At 33.4% G+C, this 21,414-nt stretch overlaps 1 protein-coding gene across 1 annotated transcript in view; it reads right to left on the minus strand.

Annotated features, from left to right (window-relative positions):
- Positions 1-21,414, minus strand: part of PCLO (piccolo presynaptic cytomatrix protein) — a 341,606-nt gene that overhangs the window by 114,905 nt on the left and 205,287 nt on the right. Inside the window, exons 8-9 of the mRNA XM_087821122.1 lie at positions 16,605-16,741; positions 11,083-11,173 (exon numbers count right to left, since the gene is read on the minus strand). Of these exons, the coding sequence (XP_087677248.1) occupies positions 11,083-11,173; positions 16,605-16,741 (228 nt within the window). The remainder of the gene's footprint in view (positions 1-11,082; positions 11,174-16,604; positions 16,742-21,414) is intronic.

Here is a 21,414-nt window from a genome sequence, read left to right on the forward strand (position 1 = left end):
CTGGTCTTGAAGAAGTAAACTCAATCTGAAAGAGGGTTTGAGAGAGGGCCACATGGCAAGGAGTTGAAGAGTGACTCTAGATGCTGAGAGTGACTACCAGCTAACAGCCTGCAAGAAAACAGGGAACTCGGTCCCCGACTTGGGGCAACTAAATTCTGCCAATAACCACGTTAAGTCTGGAAAAAGATTCCCAAGCTTCAGAACAGTAAACAACCCAGCCAACACACAGATTGCAGCCTTGTGAGATCCTGACCAGGAGACCCTCTTAAGCCATGCCTGGATTCTTGACCCATGAAGACTGTGAGACACTAAATATGTGTTGTTTTAAGCCATTAAAAATTTGTTACATATCAATAAAAACAGAAAAGTAAAAGTTATATTCTCAGTTTTTTGTGCATGAACACACACACTATATACACACACATACACATTCACACACACACACACACACACACACACACACACACACACACATTATCTTGATAGCAAAAAGTGTGGAACATTTGTGTTTAGAGTAGTTACCACAATGACTGAGTGGTGATAGAAGGTAGGAATGAAAGGGAAATTGCCATGAAAGGTAACCTTTTGCCCTTCAAAAGCAAGAGGAAGAGCTCTGCGTATCAGTTGTGCAATACTGGGGTTCTGGTGTAATGCAAGTAGCAAGTATATAGCATCAAAGCAGAACCGAACATATAACTGAATGAGTAATGCATAAACAAATAGAGATGCCTTTTTCCCCAAGTAGGACTAATACATCAATGACAATGATGCTAAAAATGGTAGATTTGTATTGTACTCTATGCTTAAAAATGCCTTTAAAATTGCATTAACTCGTTGGATCTTAAAATAAAAAGAACGAACAAACAAAATACCCTGTATTTTACATGAGGAAAATGAGGCTTTGCAAGGTTGGTCGCTCAAGGCAAAACCTAAGGTATAGGAAACTAAGAGTGCAGCCCACACTCTCAGTCCAAGCGAGGGACTCGGCAATGTGTCTCTTGTCTGTTTAGCACCAGTGTGCCTGGCTGAGAATCAAAAGAGACGAGTTTGGGAGGAGCACATCCAGCCCTCCCTTTACTCACTCAGTTGTAAAGAGGAGAGAGGTGGAATAGATTGAAATCAGACCATTGAAAGGAGAAACTACCAAGATATAAAAAATGTTGGGAGACATCATCTCTCAGTCAAGACTGAGAAGGAAAAACATTTCTGGCTTAGGCAGCCCACAAATCATACAGTATAACTGAATCTGTAGCTGTAACTAATTATTTGAGAAAGATTATGCTTGTTTTGTCAATATAATTTCTATTTTTCTATGGAATAAATTTTTATGCTTCGTTTATATCTTTAGCAAACATTAAAAAGATGAAACTGTTACATTTTTGGTTTTACATTTTTAAATCGTTTTTGTATTTTAGTATTTGTATTACAAATATGAATTGCATATAGATATTTTAAAATTTTCTCTACAACTTTTCATGTTAGGCACTATCCGTACCATCTCTGGACAGAAATGCTGAGACTAAGGAAGGTTAGAAACTTGCCTAGGTTGTCCAGCATGTAAAAAAGCAAAGATGAGAGCCCATTTTTTTGTCTTGACTTCCACATTCTTATTTTTTCTCTATATATTTTAGCTCAGTGCTATGATGGTCAGGAAAATATTCTAGAAGATCAATATAAACACTTACTCTTTAATTGACTCTCATTTCTTATTGCTCATTTTCCCAGTTAATTCATATACATTTTACATTTATACTTTAAGTTTCATATTAATACTACCATTATCTTCCTCTCCTATAAATGAAACATCTTGAATGCCTTTATCTTCTCCTCACAGAATCAATTCATTCCTTCAATTTTACTTTATTAAGAGTGCACAGAAAAATGTGCCAACCTATTCAGATAGAAGCAAAGCCTATGTCACTTCCTTAGCAGGAACACAATCATGCTAGCAATATTTATCCTGACAGATGTCCGCAGAAGCTATGATGTCAGTGTAGAACTAGCCCTGACAATACTTTCTCTGTTACTGAGGAAATAAATACAAGTTTTCATTAAAACTCACCAGGAAGAAATTGTGATTTTAGAAGAGATTCAACCTGACACATTATATTCCTATAGATTTATACTTAGTTTATTTCTACAAATAATTTGAGAGACTTAGAATGAAAATTGTATCATATACAATTACACTGTTAAAATGAAAGAAAAGAGAAAAAGCCATCCTTAGTGGAGAGGGAGTAATTTCGGTGTCCGGGCCCAGTTTGTAGGTTCTGTCCAGCTCCCAGATTTTCCAGTATGAGAACGGAACAGACATGTTCTCAAGGTGACACGCTTTCTCTTGGTCTTCCACAAGAAGCAGAAGAGATGACATAATTGTCTTAACTTTCTATTCTAAGACTTGGTCTGGTATGAAAAAAGAAGTTTTCTCATGAAATGTTCACATAAATGATGTGGGAGGGATGCTAATTGGGTCTTTAACTAAACTGTACGGAGTAGCTCACCACATCTTTGCCTCAGTCTCTCTTTATGTGATGTACCACATTTGAGGACAGTAGTGCTATCTCAAGCAAAGACAAATTTTTTTTTTTTTTTTAAACTAGTGTCCCTTTTTCATTATGGTTAAGCTTCTTTCAGAATTCAATTTTGAAGTAAACAAAATATTTTAAAAAAATACTGCTTCACAAAGGAAGCTCTATTTTCCATGATTTCAATAATGCCCAATCTGCCTGTGAAATCAAACTGAGACTCTCTGTCTACCTAATCCACCATAACCCGGTCCAAACTGTCATCCTATGTTCACTGTGGAACAGCAAAACAAACAGAACAATAAACCCCCCGGAACAATACTCCGTGCTCCTGCATATTAAGTAGGTAAGTCACTGAAAGGAAGTGACAGTGCTAATTATGGTCTTAAGCCTAAAATTAAGACTAAATATTATGTGTTATCTATATCATTAACCAGTGAAATCAGGAGGGCCTTGAATGCCTCACCTTAAGTCTCCCCAAAATGATGGATAAGGTCCCCTAGCTGAACAACTCTCTTTATCAAGGGGATCAGTGAGTAGAGGGTTTCAGTTTCCTGCCAGTCCACAGAATTGTTCAACCAAGTCAATCAGATCTTCCTTCAGGAGCCAACCTTTCTACTAACAAGACTGCCTCTCACATTCCTCATTGTTTACTTTGTTCCTGAGTGCACCCGCACAGGACCCTGCGTGGGGTGGCCTGCTCTGCTCCCTCCGGTTGTGAATATATGTGACTAGTGTCCGGTGCAGTGTTCGGTCATCACCACAGTCTTGGATGGGACTCTCCCTCACTGTCCAAGTGAATAGGAGGCAATTAAGCTATTAAATACAGGATAACATATCAACTTGGTATTAAATGTAGGATAATATATCAACTTGATAGTAAATGTAGGATAACATATCAACTTGGTACTAAATATATGATAATATATCAACTTGATATTAAAATGTGGCTTTTGAAGGAAAAATTGCTGTTTTTAAAATTTGGCTTTGGAAGTTAAAAATATTTTTTTTTCTTAAATTTGTATCATTTTAAATTCCTACAGTAAACAGCAAATGAAAAACTACATTCTTACGCTGGGAATGCAAATTAGTAGAACTCATCTGATGAGAAATTTGATGTCTAGGAAATATCGAAAATACCCCTTCCTTTTTACTCAGTAATTTTACTTTTGGGAATATATAGTAAGGAACTATTAAACATTGTGGCAGCATTTTTTTCATTGTGGCATTGTTCATATAATCAAAAGGAGAAGACAAAATAATGTCCAACAATTAAGGAATGGTTGAAGCAAATATCTATACAATATAATAAAAACTAGTCATTAAACATATGTTTGTAAAGAATTTTTGATGTAACAAGAAAATTACTTTACCAGGCAATTTATATTATATTAAAAATATGTATGCAAAGTACAATACAATATACTTTCAACTTTTAGTGTGTGTATACATGGGTATAAAGAAAACAGGAAGGAAAAGAAGAATCTATAAATTGTAAAATTATGATGGCTTTTATTTTCATCTTTATACTTTTCACCATTACTGTATTTTACAGAGGATCTATCACCTATCAATCATCTATCTATATCTATCTATCATCTATCATCTATCTATCATCATCTATCATCTATCAATCATCTATCATCTATCTATCTATCATCTATCTATCTATATCTATCATCATCAATTTATCATCTATCTATCTATCTATCTATCTATCTATCTATCTATCTATCATCTATCTATCTATCTATCTATCTATCTATCTATCTATCATCATCTATCATCTATCTATCAATCTATCATCACTTATCTATCATCATCATCTATCCATCCATCCATCCATCCATCCATCCATCCATCCATCCATCCATCCATCCATCCATCCTTCCATCCATCTACACACACACACACACACACACACACACTCATTTTATGTATACTATACACACAAAAACAGTTGAGAATGATATGTGCATTTAGATACTGGCAGCTGAGAGTCAAATGGGAGGTTTGCTTTTGAGATCTCTAAGTGGAAACAGAGAAATGAAAATCTTCCTGAGAAAACAAGGAAAAAGATGTTGTCTCTACTCTGATAAAATTCTTTGAGCAAACGAAGAGACACTGTACAAAAATTGTACATATATATGCATGTACTTACTCAAAGTTTGTTGCAATACTTTAATTTTCAATATACAGTTTCTAGTAATCATTGTTTTATGTGTATTAATTCCATTGCAATTATCTTGCAAATTCTCATAAGCAGAGTTCTTGCATAGGCTTTTCCTATATCTGCCTCATATCTAGTATAAGGCTGAATCTATATATTAAATGTCTACTTATTTTTAGTGGAAGAAAGATCATTCTTTATTGTAAATCTCCTCTCTGTAATCATATAATCTGAAAAATTTTAAAGAAGATTTAACAGTTAGAGAGGGTGGGTAAATGTGTTTTCAGTATTTTTACGAGGTGGAACATGAGGGTTTATTGAAACAGCGGACTATTACTTAGCAATAAAAAAAGCAAACTACTGGTACATGCTACAAAATAGATAAACCTTAACAGTGCTGGTAAGTGAAAGGAGCCAGGCACCAAAACTGCATACTGCATAATTCAATTTATATGAACTGCCCAGCAAAGGCAAAATTACAGAGACAGAAAGTAAATCTCACCTGTGGTTGGGAGAGGAGTGTTGGAAGTTGTTACTGCTAGCAGTCTCAACAGAACTTTGTAATGACTGAAATGTTCTAAAATAGTATTTTAGATTGTGGTAATGGCAGCAAAACTTTATAAATTTACTAAAAGTCATTGATTTGTGCACTTACAATGTGTACATTTATGATATGTACACTATACCTCATTAAAGATGTAAAAATAATAATAAAAAGAGCTACCCACATTTGGTATCGCTGCTGGCTCAGATCCAATGAAATCTGTTACATTTGTCTCCTGTTCCTAAAAGCCCACTTAGAGGGTGAACTGAGAAATAGAAAATGAACCACTACTTCCATAGAAGACATTGCTATTTTTGAAGCTAGCCCTCTTTAAAGTTCTTTAATACTTCACATGCTAATTAATCTTTCTAGCCTTACAGATGTAGCCAGTCTATTATGGAACTATACATAAGCAATATCTTTTTTAAAGTCAGATTTTTTTGGCTTGTTTCAAACAGCTGTGTTTCTACAGCCGTAAGATGGAGTACTGCAGGCCGGGCGTGGCTCAGCGGTTGAGCGTCGACCTAGGGTCCAGGCGATCAGGGTTCGATTCCCGGTCAGGGCACATGCCCGGGTTGTGGGCTCGATCAATGACTCTCTCATCATTGATGTTTCTATCTCTCTCTCCCTGCCTTTTCCTTTCTCTGAAATCAATAAAGATATATTAAAAAAAAAAAAAAAAAAGATGGAGTACTAAACAAAAGAGACTCATTTCTTAAGCATTACATTTTATTCTTTTTTCTGGTAATTTCTGCTGTCAAATGCTCTACCACTGAGCTATACCTCCTCTGTTTTTTTCTGGTAATTTCTAAGAGAAGGGGAAACAACATTTGTTGTGTGTATAGTAAGTACGAGATTTTGTGCTAGCTTCATTTGCAATTATGTGAGATACAGACAGTTGGTTTTACTGCTCTTATACAATAAACTTACCCTCAAAATTTAAGTAAGTGATAGAGCTGAACCTCAACTCAGGTCTTTCTGATTCTAAACCTCATTACCTATTTCTCTCCATTTTGCTGCCTTGTGCTTGGTTGAATCATGACTTCAAAACCATTGTACAGTTGTTGATCAGCACCTATACCTATCTCTTTGAAGCTTACAGTTAAAAGTTAAAGGATGTGTTTTCTAAAAATTATGGACCATTTACTAGAAAATCATATGCATGTCTTTGTCTCTGCCATGCACCACAAAAACAGAAGTAATGATGCCTATCTGTACGTGGGTACACACGTACACATACATATGTACGGGAAACAACAACAACATTTTAAAAATTCCTCATTTTCTCTCAGTTGTTCCTAAAATTTTATTTTAATAATCACTTATATTTCAAATTCTTCTACTAAATTAGAGGTAAGTTTCAGAAGAGGCTGTTTGCTGTATGCATTCTATCAATCCAGCAACCTGCACAATGTAAATCACACCATGGGTGTTCAATGAAGAAATATTAATGAACAAAACATTTTAAATGCATCCAATATGAGTCATAAAAACAGTTACAAAATAATTTTACATTGCCTAAGGAAGAAAAAGAGCTTATTTGTTTTTTAAACTTCTTTATAAATATCCTTAGAGTAGTGGTTCTCAAACATTTTGGTTTCTATACTCTTTAATAGTACTGAGGACCTCAAAGAGCTTTTCTTTATATGATGTACAGCTATGTATACATTCTGCACTATGTTAGAACCAAGAATTTAAAATATTTAATGAATTAGAAATAATAATAAACTCATTCCATGTTAAAATAAATCCCATTTTAAAGAAAATTACTACATTTAAAAAATAAAACATTTATACCCTAGTCAGGGTCTCAGCGGTTAGAGCGGCAGCCCTCTCCATGGAAGGGTCATGGGTGAAATTCCCGGTCAAGGGCATGTGCCTGGGTTGCAGGTTTGATCCCTGGCCCCAACTGGGGCGTGTGCAGGAGGCAACCAATTGATGGGTCTCTCTCACACCAATGTCTCACTCTTTCTCTCTCTGTCCCTCCCTTCCTCCCACTCTCTCTAAAAAAATCAATGGAAAAAATATCCTCAGATGAAAATTAACTAAAATAAAATAAAACATTTATGAGAAGAGTGGTGTTGTTTTACATTATGGCAAATCTGCTTAATCTTGAGCTAAACAGAAGACAGCTGAATTCTTGTATCTACTCTGTAGATACTGTGTTGTGTCGTCACACGTTATGTAACCTTTGAAAAACTCTGCATTTACAAGAAAACAAGTGTGCAAAAGGTAAATGCCGCCTTAGCATCACTATGAAATTAGTTTTGACCCTGTGGACCCCCTGAGACAATCTTGGGAACAATGAGGGTTCCTTGCTCATATTTTGAGAACCACAGAGGAAAAACAATAAAAAAAAATTTCTAGTCTTGTCTCCTGTTTTGAAATTATTTTTGCTTCCAATAAATAAAAATTCATTCTTTCCCTCTTTTGTGAAGTATGCTAGTTTTATGTAATTCTTATAAAACATTTTAATGCTATATGTAGTTAGAATGGTTTATTAAAATATTACAAAAGATCCACAGTATTTCTACTTTCAATGGATTTATATAACCAAAACTAAAATTTACTAATTACCATTTCCCTCTCTGTTTGGAAGAGCAGTTATACTACATTTTCTTTTATTTTATTTGTATTGATTTCTTTTAGAGAGAGATAGGAAGCAGAGAGAGAGAGAGACAGAGAGAGACAGAGAGAGAGAGAGAGAGACAGAGAGAGAGAGAGAGAGAGAGAGAAACATCAGTTTGTTGTTCCACTAATTTATGCTTTCATTGGTTGCTTCTTGTTTGTACCCTGGCCAGAGATCGAACCTGCAATCTTGGTGTACAAGGATGATGTTCTAACCAACTGAACTACCCAGCAGGACCTATTTTACTTTATTTTAAATAATTTTTTTATTTTTCCATTACAGTTGACACAGAATATTACATTACTTTCAGGTGTATAACCAGTGATTGGACATTATGTACCTTCCTAAGTGATCACCCAGATAAGTCTAGTAGCACAATTACACTACCTTTTATTCACTCCTTCCCTGCTTATGTCCTTACCTTGTTTTACAAAGGCAGTTAAATTATAAGCTTAGGCAGCTTTTTCACTATTGACAAAGCTACCGGGCACTGTTCTTTGTCTCTAAACATGAAAAACAAACAAATTAAATTTGTTTTATTATGGGAAATTTTAAACATATAAAATTAATGGCAAGACAATAATAAAACCCAGTGTGGTTAATCTCCCAGCTCCAACAATTATCAACTCATAGCCAGTTTTGTTTTACCTATTTATCATCTTCCACACAGCTCATTTTGTTTTTTGTTTTTGTTTTTTTTAATCCTCACCTAAGGATATTTTTTCTCTTGCGTTTCAGAGAGAGCGAAAGGGGGCTGGGAGAGAGAGAGAGAACACTGATGTGAGAGAGACACATGGATGGCTGCCTCCCGCACACACCCCAACCAGGGCCGGGGATTGAACCTGCAACCGAGGTACGTGCCCTGGGCTGGAATCAAACCCGGGACCCTTCAGTCTGGGGGCTGATGCTCTAACCACTGAGCAACTGGGTAGGGCCACACACTAATTCTGAAGCAAATCCCAGACAAGGTATTGTTTCATCTGTAAAGATCTTAGCAAGCAACTCTAAATAATATCCTCTTAATTTTTATTAAAAATGTTAATATAAAATGGTAACCATAGCAAAATATAACAGTAAATCCTTAATATCACTAAATATTTAGTGAATCAAACTAGGCTTGGTTGAGCAGCAAATGGCACAGATTAGCCAGAAGCATAAATGCTCTGTGCCAGGGTTTCCCCATCGCTAGTTGAGAACATCTAGACACTGTTTGTCAGACTGTCGTTTCAGGCTCTAGCCTTGGATAGGCAAGTGTTTAAATCCCTTTAAAGCACTGAAGCCTTATTTGAAAAGGATACACATTTTTTCAAAAATCTGAAATCATGCAACATAAGGACACCTGAAAAATATATTTACTCTGCAGTAATGAATACAGAGTAAATATATTGGAAAATATTTAAAATATTATTTTAGGAATACCAGAAGAAAATGGGGCATTCAGAGAGATAATATATTACACTGTTACTAACTTTATTGTTCAATAATAATCTTTTCTTATTTTGCAAAATCTATATACTGAGAAAATTGAATTTCATTTTCAGACTACAATACTTATAAGAAATCAATAGTTCTTATTTTGGTTATTCTTATATTTTAAACCTTTTTCCTAACTGTAGTAGAAGAAAGCAAATTAAAATAATGAGTGGCAAAATATAATAAGGTTGAGGAAATTATTAATATAGTATAAATATAATAATACAGCTAGAAAAATAGATTCATTGTAACAGAGTGCTAAGGCTTTACTAAAAATGGTTTGAAGATTTCTGTTGTAAAAAGTATATTTTGGCATTGCTAGAAAGTATTATGTTGTTTTGAGCTGGAGGGGATTGAAATAGTTTGTAGCCAGTAATTATTTCTACAAAAACAGTTTAAGATTCACCCCTGGAATTTTCATCAGTAGTTAAAATATAATATGCACACAATAAAACTATAAAAGGCTGAATTATCTGTCTCTAGTAGAAGACAAATTACCCAATCTTAAAAGGGAAAAAACATGAGACTCCTAATCGATTTGTTCTCTATGAAAATAAAGAGAGAAAAATTGCTCAAAGCAAAACCTGTTCCATATTCACAAGCTCCATGGTTTAGAATCTGCAAGGAGCAATAGCAAGTACACTGAAAAAATACCTCTTTTTGCTCTTTGTTATATCATTTCTACAAAAAAATCCTCTCCAGCACATTAACCATGTTGACAGATCACCTATAAATATATCTATAATATATATGTAAGAACTTATATATTTATAAATATTTTCTCTTGATGTACAATGTCAATGAAATAGAAATAATATACTTGAGTGAGGATACTTTAGTATTTATATTTAAAAAATAATTAATCTCAACAAAAGTTATATTTTGTCTCAGATTTAAATAACAAATTTTAAAATCTGTAATATAAAAATTCTATCATCTTTCAAAATATCAAACCCAGGAAAGACAAAGGAAGAGTGAGAAACTATCAGGAGATTAAAGTGATGTGACAACTAAATGCCATGTGAGATCTGGATTGAATCCTGGACCAGAAAAAGAAAAATATAGTGCGTAAGTGGAGAAACTCAAAATTTAGATAAGGCCTGTAGGTGTTTTAATAGTATCATATCAAAATTAACTTCTTGGCTGTGATAATCTCATTGTGGTTGGATAGATGTGAACCTTAGGAAAACCGGGGAAAGGGTGGGAAAAAGAACTGAGTTTACTATTTTCTTGTAGTCCAAAATCATTTCAAAATGAACCATTTAAAAAACATCATAAGCTTTGGTTTACAGAAGGACATAGTCAAACAAACAAAAACTCAGCATAATTGATAATGTTCAGACAGACAAGGTATGGAGGAATTTATTCCTTAGAAGAACCCAAGATAGCTTTTTACTTCCTGTGTAAGAATGTTTAATAGTCTCAAAACCAGTTACCATGTTACTCAGTAGATCAACAACTATGGAGCATTATAATGCCATGTACATTTTTAGAAATGCAGTTAATGAAAAGAATGATCTAAATATGTACCATTTAGTAATTTGTCATATTAATGACCATGCCATTATTCTTTTTTATGTTCAAATGTATAGCATGCTGATTTTTTGAAATTTTCCAAAACACATTTTATAACCAAAATAAGTGTTTTCTAAAATTTAATCACTCATCCAAACTGAGATCCAAATACATATCTCAAACTGACATTAAAATTAAAAGGACTAGATGATTTGATTTTCTTTACCTGAAACGGTGTGATCCTTAGAGTCTCTCGTTATTTTTATCCTCGCATGAGGAAAGATGTAGTGCGCAGTCTTCCCATTCATCTGTATAATCTAAGGCATACATGTGAAAAGGTGAAAAATCAATGTTAAGACACTTAAAGTGCAATACACAGAATTAGACTTCAAAAAAACACATCAATCAACAAAAATATAATAAAAGTTTCTGAAATGATCAGCATTGAAGCATCTTACACTATAAAATAATATTATTGGTTCCTGAGTTCATTATGAGCAAAATAAGTCCAGAGACACAGAAGCATGGGACAGACTGACGGATCTCAGAGGGAAGGGGACCGGAGGGGGTGGGAGGAGATTAACCAAAGAACAGATAAGCACCTATGCAGAGCCCACGGACACAGACAATAGTGCTGTGAAGGCCGGCGTGGGGCAGGGGCTGGGCGGAGGGGACAAAGAGGGGAAAACAAGGGACACCTGTAATGCTGTCAACAGTACAAATAAATTTTAAAGCAAGAAGTATGTGGGAATACTAAAGCAAAATATTAAATAGAACATGGAACCAAAGAGATGTACATTTGGTGTAGAAAGATTCCTTGGAATACTCATGGGGTTTTAATGTGTCAATCCAGCTGTAAAACTGTTAGAATTCTAGGTATTAAATATAAGCCTTTAATTTTCATTCTCTTCAGGAAAAAACAAGTCTAATCAAATATCTGGTGGATATAAAAACTCCCCAAACAACAACAGAATCCAGCTAAGTCCAGGAACATTACATGAATCCTACAAAGTAAAACTAAAATATTGTTTGCAGGATTATAAAAGTACATGGTCAGTATAATCAGTCATTTAGACAATTTACACTAAGAGTAACTTTGAAAGCCACTAACAATTTCATTTATATTAATAACAACCGAGAGTGTAGTTCCCTTCTTTCACCCTCTTGAGTCCTGTTCTGTTTCACACTCTCCTTTTCTCCTTTCCTCTCGCCTTCTCTCCTCTGCCCCACTCACTTTCCACCAAGTCACCGTTTCTCCTTCCATCTCACCTCTTCCTCTCCTCCCTCCCTCCCCTGATCTGCATTTAAAGATTTTCTTTTACTAAATTTATTTATTTTTTTAAACACTTTGTTAAATTTATTGGGGTGACAATGGTTCTCTTCAGAGCGTATAAATCTTTCACCTTTTTTACTAAATTTAAACCATGTGCATTGAAAATTCTACAGCTATTAAATATAACAACTTTTTTAGTACTTTAGGTAATTCATTCAAATTGGTGGATATTATTTTATTTCAAACATCTTCTAATTTCATGTATTATTTAACAATGATTTTAAGAAGTCATTTTCCCCACATGGCCAAAAAGAAACTAAGAAAACACAGTTTTGCCTTTTGGTATTCTTTGCACGCTCAGTACTAGGGAGAAGTGGGTATAATCTCATAGTGCGTCTGTTGCCCAGTCTAGAAGAGTAGTAAGGTTTCCCAAATTTTTCACCAGTTTTACCAGATAGACAGAATGGCCTTTAATTTGTACTTATGATGATGTCAGTAGAAGGGATGTTAAACATCTTCATTACCATAAATGTTGCTCTCAGATCATCTCATAGAATCTCCTATGGTTTCAGAGACTGTCTACACCCAGCTTCATGAATTCACTTATCAATCAGAAACATTAACCTGCCATAAATATGCTCACTGTAATTAAGTGTCTGCAGAAAGAAGAGGTATCTGTCTCCCATGAGTGAACTAGTTGGATGTTGGCTTTTTCCTAACTGTTGCAGGTGAACGTTGAGAGTTATCCAGCTCGTGGGGGTTCAGGGTAGGTGTTGCTTCTGCCAAATAAGGAAGAGCAGGAGCAAGTCCAGCGGGACTGAGGTCAAGTAGTGGCACCTTTGTCTCCCCAAGAGGCTAGTGTCTGATAGCACTGCCTTTGGTGATTCTGCATTGAGAGAACTGTTACCTATATGCCTCCCAGAAAAAGGATTCTTCCTCTTTCCTACTTACAAATATTTCAAAAGGAATTATCTTCATGAATTGACCCGTCATACTTATGAAATGATAACACTTGTGTTAACATATCTTTTGTGAATATAGACATTCATCCTTCCCTTCACCTAAAAACGATGTGTGTGCTCTTCTGCTGTTCCCAGCACCGAGCTAGATCCTGTGTACATACCGTGGTGGAAGGGAGAGGGGGTCCCTGCTGCCTAGGAGCTCAGAGCTGTGCCACAGTGCATGCATTACTGTTGCTGGAACACTTGCCCCAAATCTGGGGGGGGGGGGGGTGGCGGTGGCAGCATCTGGGAAGGCTTCTGGTAAGATGGGGGCATGTGCATGGAGACCTAAGTGATGTGCAGAGTTAGCCAAGAGAAGAGAGGAGGAAGAGCATTCGGGTGGAAAAGAGACATTCAGGACCCAGAATAAAGAGAAACAGTGGCTCTTTCAGAAGGGCTTAATATAAGTCAATACAGCAGTTACATGAGAATTGCAGAAGGTGTGGGCGTTAGTGCAGAGTGGAGGCATTTTGTACTAGTCAAGAAGTGCTGACCCATTTTCCCATAAAAAAGAAGCAAACAAACAAAAAAGAAGTGTTGACCTTTATAACTACCCTGTGAATGGTATTAGTCCTACTACAGATGAAGTGACTAAGGAAAATTTTTTAAAAAAAGAAAAAAAAAGAGGTCCGTACTCTGCTCAATTCACAAAGTAAGTTGAATTTCTGCTAAATAAATATATATGTATGTGTATATTTATATGTATATCTGAGAGAAAATAATAAGGATTTGCAGATTTGTTTTATTTCTATAGTTAATATAATTTTGAGTCTAATAAAATTTTCAGAAATTTTTTTCTATGTCTCTAATGTATGTTGTACATAAAATATTTTTAAAAGCAGATAAGTTAGTATTTGTATTAGTCAATTTGGTTTTATTACTCTTGCATCCAGAGCATTTTATGATCATAAATTCTTGTTATGCATAAGTTTTCAAATAAAATCATCTGGGTTTATTGGTACCCAGAGCTCAATATTACCTTTTTATGATTAGTGAAATCATATGAAGTGAATAAAATGAAAATGGCATTTTGCTAGTTTCTCTAGAACAAAATACAGTTATGATGAGTCAATGAGTAAGAGTATTTGAAGATAAATATCAATGCAAAAAGGCATAAATTCTGAACTTTATATAAATGTAATCAAAGCATAGGTTGTTTCTACATAGCGTCTATTCAGGAAAAAAACTATAAAGAAAAACACAGAAATTGTTACACAAGTCAACATATTTGTTTTTTTGGGGGGTGGGGAAGGTTGAGTATTACAATCTGAAAGGGGCACATGGGGGGTTTTGAGGGCAGTCAATGTTCCCTTTCTTGGTCTTTGTGGTGGTTATATGGTTATTCACTTTATAACTAATTTATAATTCTATATATTTTCAATTTTGATAACTACATTTATAGTTTTCCATTTGCATGTTAGATATCAAAATGAAAATGTAATTATAAAAATGTAAAATATAACTTTTAGCAAGAAAATACACATTATTCTATCACATTTACCTAGCTATAGTTTAAACATACATCCTTATACTTTGTACTTTATTAAAAACAAGAAATTCATTAAAGGTTTTTAAATTTGGGGATTATATTGGCCTATAATTATACTACTTAAACATGATGTACTATATTCTCAGTAGATAAAACTCATAAATCTGTAGGTGTTAGTAACAGAAAATTAGGAACAAAAGTGTCACCAGAGATATTAATGTTTTATCTACAAACACTAGAATGGAATTTTAGAAAATATTTTTTGAGCTGGATACAATTACTTTAAAATGTATCCTCAAAGAATATTAGTTGAGTATATAAGTTGGACAAGACTATTCTGAGTATACATAAAATAGTAGTGTCGGGAAATAACTATATGGAAGCCATTATTTTTTAAGCTCTCCACGTTATATAGTTCATCTTATTAGGATTATTCTAAAGAATTTGTTTTCAGTGACTTGATCTAGGTTTGTGGGAAATGCTAAACTTCAAAGAAACAAATGATGGTAGGTAAGGCATAAAAATTAATTATGAATAGATTCTTAAAGTACATTGAAGGAAGTTATTTTCAGCTTACAAATTTATTATTTTAATAATTGTAGATAAAAACATGTAAATTCGATTTTAAACACATGTTCAGAATTGTTTTATTAATTTTTATTATTCCCCAGCCACATCTATTTGATGAGACTGAAATACAACTATAAGTACAATTTAAGAAGTATAAGATAAGCTAAGAAAAGTATAATTCAATAGTCAGATACTTTATAATGAAGTACAAAGAAATGGAAGTTTACTAACATGTGTACAGATGTAACACAGCTCTAAACGAAAACTTATTAAAGATATCAAAAACTGAAAAATAGAATATTTGAAATATGTAGAGAGTACTTCCAAGGTTTCTAGAAAATGTAATAGCATATAGAAAAACAAAACACAAGAAAATTCTGATAAAAGGAAATTCTATTTAACAGCTAGAAATATGTCCATGAAAATGGAAATTGCTTAGGAAGAAATCAAATCTAAGAGTATAGATATTATCTTTTAGATAGTACTTATTATCCATGCAGAAGTCTTTCCTTTTATACCTTGGTGTGACAGATACTGAAATAAATTATAATAATTTCATATGGTTCTTTATTGTTGTTCAAAATATAGTTGTCTTCTACATCAATGAATCAGTAATCAGGATGATTTGAGAGTTAATGTATGTAAAATAAGTAACTATTTTGTAATTGGTTTAATGATTATGAGTAACAGCCTGCAAATATCTGATCTGCTAAGTCAATTCTTGAAGGCCACTTGGCTTTCCAAAGAAACCTTTCTCAATTTATCCAGCTGTTGATCTATGTATCTTTCAAAATTCAACCAAAAAATCACCTCATTTATTCTAAAGTTTATAAGTTCATTTTGGAATCATATTTAGCTAATTTTGAAATTTACCTCTAAGTTTCAGTTTCTTCTATAAATAGATATTAATTAATAACAGCAACTTTATGTGAGTTCTGATGATAAAATACAAAATTGAATATAAAACACTTTCATTTAATAGACTCTAAAATGTGTCTCCTTTTCCCAAGTGAAGCCCTCTCTGTCCCCAACTGACTTGGTTTGGCCATCCTCTTAATTGTATGCATAACACCTGAACACACTGATATTGGAAAGCATTGAAAGGACCCAAATCTATTTCACTCCGTAGTCTGTAAGCTCTTCAGGAGCTGTGTGTATTCTCCTTGCACAGCAGTGTTGGGTATGACCTACAGACTTTATCTGCTGGACGGGTGAATCACTTAAATTGTCTGGTAGAAGCATCATTGCTATGCTGCAATGTCAGTTGTGGTTGATAAAGTAAGGTATTTACTACTTTAAATTTATGAACTTGACTGACAGAAGTTTCATGCATTTTAGGATAATTGAGACCATTCTAGGGTGAATTTTTTTGAGGGGTGGTATAAATCTAAGAGATTGCTTAATATAGCACTTACTTGTTCTTGATGTTGACTGAGTGGTCTAGAGTGGACCAATCTTTCTGGCAGTTTTCGATCCAGACCATGTCCATTTTCCAAACGAGACTCCCTGGGTTTGTCAAACCAATCTGTTTCTTCACGACGCAGGTGATAGGCTTTGGAGACCAAGGAAATATCAAACATTGCAACACCAACTAATACAACTGATAGAGGGCAGCAGATGTCCTAAAGTACCAACATGCACCAGGCTTGTTAACCATTCATGCATTTCAAACGCAACTCCAAATAGGGTGAGAAAGATAAATTCCAGTATTATGTTAAAAAATATATACAATGGAATAACCTAGAAAAAAATCATGTACACGCCTGTTTAACCTCTCAGAGCAAAATAAAACAAAAGTAAATTTTAAATAAGAAAAAATAATTTAGGTAGTGATTGAAATAAATAAATGAACAAGTGAATATTCCTCAGAAGTCATTCTATTCAACCTCAGTCCATTATTTCCCACCTCCTCACCTCTCCCCATCACCCACCACTAGTGTAAGGAAAATGTATTCCTCGAACACAGAAGATTCTGTCACTTTCCCACTACCACATCAAACCAGTACCAATATGGATGTGGCTGCTGGCTTTGGATATCAAGTATTTTTTGAAAACATAATGTTCTTATGACATTCATAAATAAAAGAAAACATTTATTTCTAAGGGGATTCCAGGTATTATTGCTCGGAACATGTGTGCCATAATAATCTGGTAACCTAATATTAAAAAAATAACATTTAGAATTTTTATTAAACAATTATTTTCTGTGAGATTTAGGAATCAGATTGAAGAGTTGACTTCCTTTTGTATTTATAATGTGACAAAACTTGATATCTTAAAATACTTTTTGAAAATGTAACCAAGTACATATAATTATTACTTTTAAAGCTATTATTTAGTTACCAAAAATTCTATTTTACTTAATATACAGAATTTAACTTTATACATATAGAGTTTTATTCTTGGTAAAAGGATCCCTAAATAACAGTCTCTGGAAATACATTGTTGCTTCCTAAACAGCAGATGGAACAGCCTTTTCAAGTACTCATCCTGAAAGACTGGTTGGTGATGATGTCAAACTATGCCTTCTGGAAAGTCAAACTTCTACAATGCCACACTATTGAGTTCTATCACACTACAGCTTTCTTTTAACATCTCCATCCCTGTTTGTCTTCTCTTTCAAAACTTTCTCCCAAGACCTTTTTAAAGGTGATTTTCATTATTTTTTTTGCTAGTGGGGCAAGCAAACCCACAGCATATACAACACGACTTCTTTCTACCTCCTGTGATCTTGGTCAGTGGCAGTGATTAGCCACAACGTTTCTTCCCAACAATCACGAAATCATGGAAAATGTGTCATAATTTAGTCATTCTTAGATTTGAGGAAATACAATGGCACATACCTGATTTGTGGTTCTATATATGCTTCTCTGATCTCCCCTATTAGATTCTAAGCTGCTTGAGGGCAAGGCTCATATCTTATATATTTTTTTCTTCCCTCAACAATAAAAATAATGTCTTGCAAATGTCATAACATTCAATAAATATTTAGAAGTGAATAAAACGAAGAAACTAGTTATCAACTAGAGAAAGAAGTTAAATATCCCAATTATAATATGTGTATTTTAAAATGAATACTAAGTTGTTCCTTTAACCTTATTCATAGTCACACAATCATTTATCACAATCTACTGGATATTTATTATGTTTTTTCATAGTTTTAATTAAATATGAATTGACTAAACTTATGAAAAACATATTTGGTGTAATATAATTTGATAAGTAAATATAAAACACATCCATTATTTAATGATCAGCCTAAAATTTTATTAGATTATCCCAACAACACTAACACTATTTTATTGTATTATATACATTTATATTATTATGAAAAGAAAAAATAATCTATACTGATTTTAATAAATGAATATCTTGGATAATATAGTACATGATTTCACTTGAATACACTTCTGTTCATTGCATTTGAAATACAATCCTTTAAAACATGTTTCCTTGACTGTGTCTACAGAAATAAGACAGAATCTCAGCCTGATCCAAATTTTGTCAATTTATTTCCAATTCTAACTACATATTTTGATTGTCTGATATTTCTTATAATAATTCTACATGTAAGTTAGGATGTCTACCATACTTTGCATAGGAATTTATAGACCAACCAAGAAAAATAGGACTGAATAAATCTGCTTTCACATTAAATTCTGTCTTCATCATTATAGCAAGTTAGATATAAATGCTAATTGTTTATAACTACAATTGTCTTATCTGCCATGGTAATATGTACTCTAAAAATTAAATTTTATAATAACATTTTCCAAATTAGTTTAAATAATTTGCTAGAGATTAACAATCCCTTTTTAAAGTGATATTTTCTTGAATTCTTAAATGTAAAATACAAGTAAGCTATTTCGGGGTCTAGCATTATTCACAGCCAACAGTTACATGAACAGTTTAATTCTCTTCAGTATCAAAAATTGGTCTAGATAGGTAGATAGATGATAGATATTTTAAAGACTGTACATATTGATGCTTTTTTTTTTTTTAAGGAAAATATACTTTGAAATAATGTTTTGTTTTTTTTTTAAATTGTGGTTGTAGATATAAATATTATTTGAGTGTTTCCAGTTTTCTTCCCTCCAATTTGCTCTAATAGAAAGCTTTCCTGCTTTGTACTTACTCAACCATACATGCATATTGAGTTGTGGACTTCAACCTGATGGCCACAAATATTAAGCAGTGTAAATTATGCATACCTAGATTTCATCTCAAGTGAGCTATTTCAAAATTAACTAGAGTCATATAGAACATACCTGAAAAATATCTAATGGTCTATAACCTAGAGTTTGTTTGTATTCAGAGAAATTGCACAATAAGCAATTTGAAGTCAGTTAAATTTGTTTTGTCTACATGATACTAAATAGCCTGTTGAAATGCTATACTTTTCAAAATTATCTTAGAATCATACAAATAGAGATATAGCATCATTCTTGGTAAAAAAAAATTATTTAAAAACTCTAATACTTCATGAGTTCATAAATGAGTTATGTGATTAGAAAAAATATTTTTTATTTTTCTCCTTAATTACCCAAGGAATTCAGAATCTCAAAGGAAAAGTAGGCCACTGCTAACTAGAAGTTGTATATTTATATGATATAAAAGTAAAGAAAATATGATATTAAAACACACAACTTTTAAAGATAATCACTACAATTCAGACACATAATATCTCATATGTAAAATAATGTTATAGTTATCCTTTGCTTAATTCTGTATCAACATGATCTTTATGACTAAAATTTTTGTCTGCTTAATTTTTAAATATATTTTAGTTTAATTTCATTTTAATTGTTTATTTCTGGTATGTTTAAAAACTTCCTAATTTTGTATGCTGTACGATGTCTCATCATCTACTTTATCAAATCAATTTTTTGTACAGTCTTGATAATTATGAACACACATCATCCAAACATAAATACGAACTAAAACATTTGGTTATTTTTATATGGTTCTATGTAAATAAATGCAACATTTTAGAATATCTGGAAATATCTGTGTGTATGTCTGGCACCATGTTGATAAAACATTTGTGATGAATAAATGAATTTGTCAAATTTTCTCCAAATATGTGCTCAACATGCACACACAGCCTTTAAGTGTTTAGCTATGCCAAAGACCTCTGAGAGTTTTATTTGTATTTTGTTATTTCATGGATATGATTACTGAAGAGCCTTTTTATTCTTCTGCAGCAAAAGAATAAAATGTGTGTAAAATGTGGATTATGAAAAACGTAAAAAAAAAGAAGACTGTTTCCACATGATAGCATAACACTTGTTCAAACTATCTAAATAAAAGAGTAGTGTTTTATTTAATTGACTTATTATCAGTAAAAATGGTCATTCCAATCGATAGCAGAGAAGAAAACAAATCAGAAAGTGGTTAGCTGTTGGAATTTCACTAGGAAGACCAGTTTGGCTCCAGATCCAGTGGTTACCTTGGTCCTTTTCAAATCTAGACTGGAATTTCTAAAATCATATTGATGGCTAGATGCAGAAGTAGAAAGAAAATCCTTTTCATGAAAACATACTTTCCTGTGAGTGCTCAAGGAGAATGTAAGATTTAAAAGGGGAGATATTGCCCTGGCCAGTTTGGCTCAGTGGTTAGAGCATCAGCCCGTGGACTGAAGGGTCCTGGGTTCGATTCCAGCCAGGGGCATGTACCTCGGTGGCAGGCTCGACCAATTGATGTGTCTACAGTCTGTCTATCTCTCTCTCTCTCTCTCCCCACCTTCCACTCTCTCTGAAAAGCAGTGGAAAAAATATCCTCGGGTAAGGATAAAAATAAATATAAATAAATAAATAAATAAATAAATAAATAAATAAATAAATAAATAAAAGGGGAGATATTCATGTTAGCTTAGTGCTTTGCAGTCTCCAAAGGCATGACGTAATCCACTTTTATTGACCAGAAATATTTTATTTCCAGGACTCAAACCACAGCTACATTCAAATAAGCCACAGAGGATGTGACCAAAAAAGATCCAGAGTCACCAGCCCTCTTGGCATGAGCAAGACTCTTTACATCTCTGTACCTCTCCTCCCTTGTCTTCAAAATTAGACTTAAACTAGATAATTTTCTAAAATATTTATGGTTCTACATGATTAAACAACAACGAAAACACCATAAGCCAGTATTTAGCTAAGTGTGTAATTGCCTTAAATCACTTATTCGATATGAAAAACTAGCCAAACAATTTAGGGCAAAAAAAGG

This window comes from Miniopterus natalensis, chromosome 10, assembly GCF_054644295.1.
Source record: "Miniopterus natalensis isolate mMinNat1 chromosome 10, mMinNat1.hap1, whole genome shotgun sequence".
Taxonomy (NCBI): Eukaryota; Metazoa; Chordata; class Mammalia; order Chiroptera; family Miniopteridae; genus Miniopterus; species Miniopterus natalensis.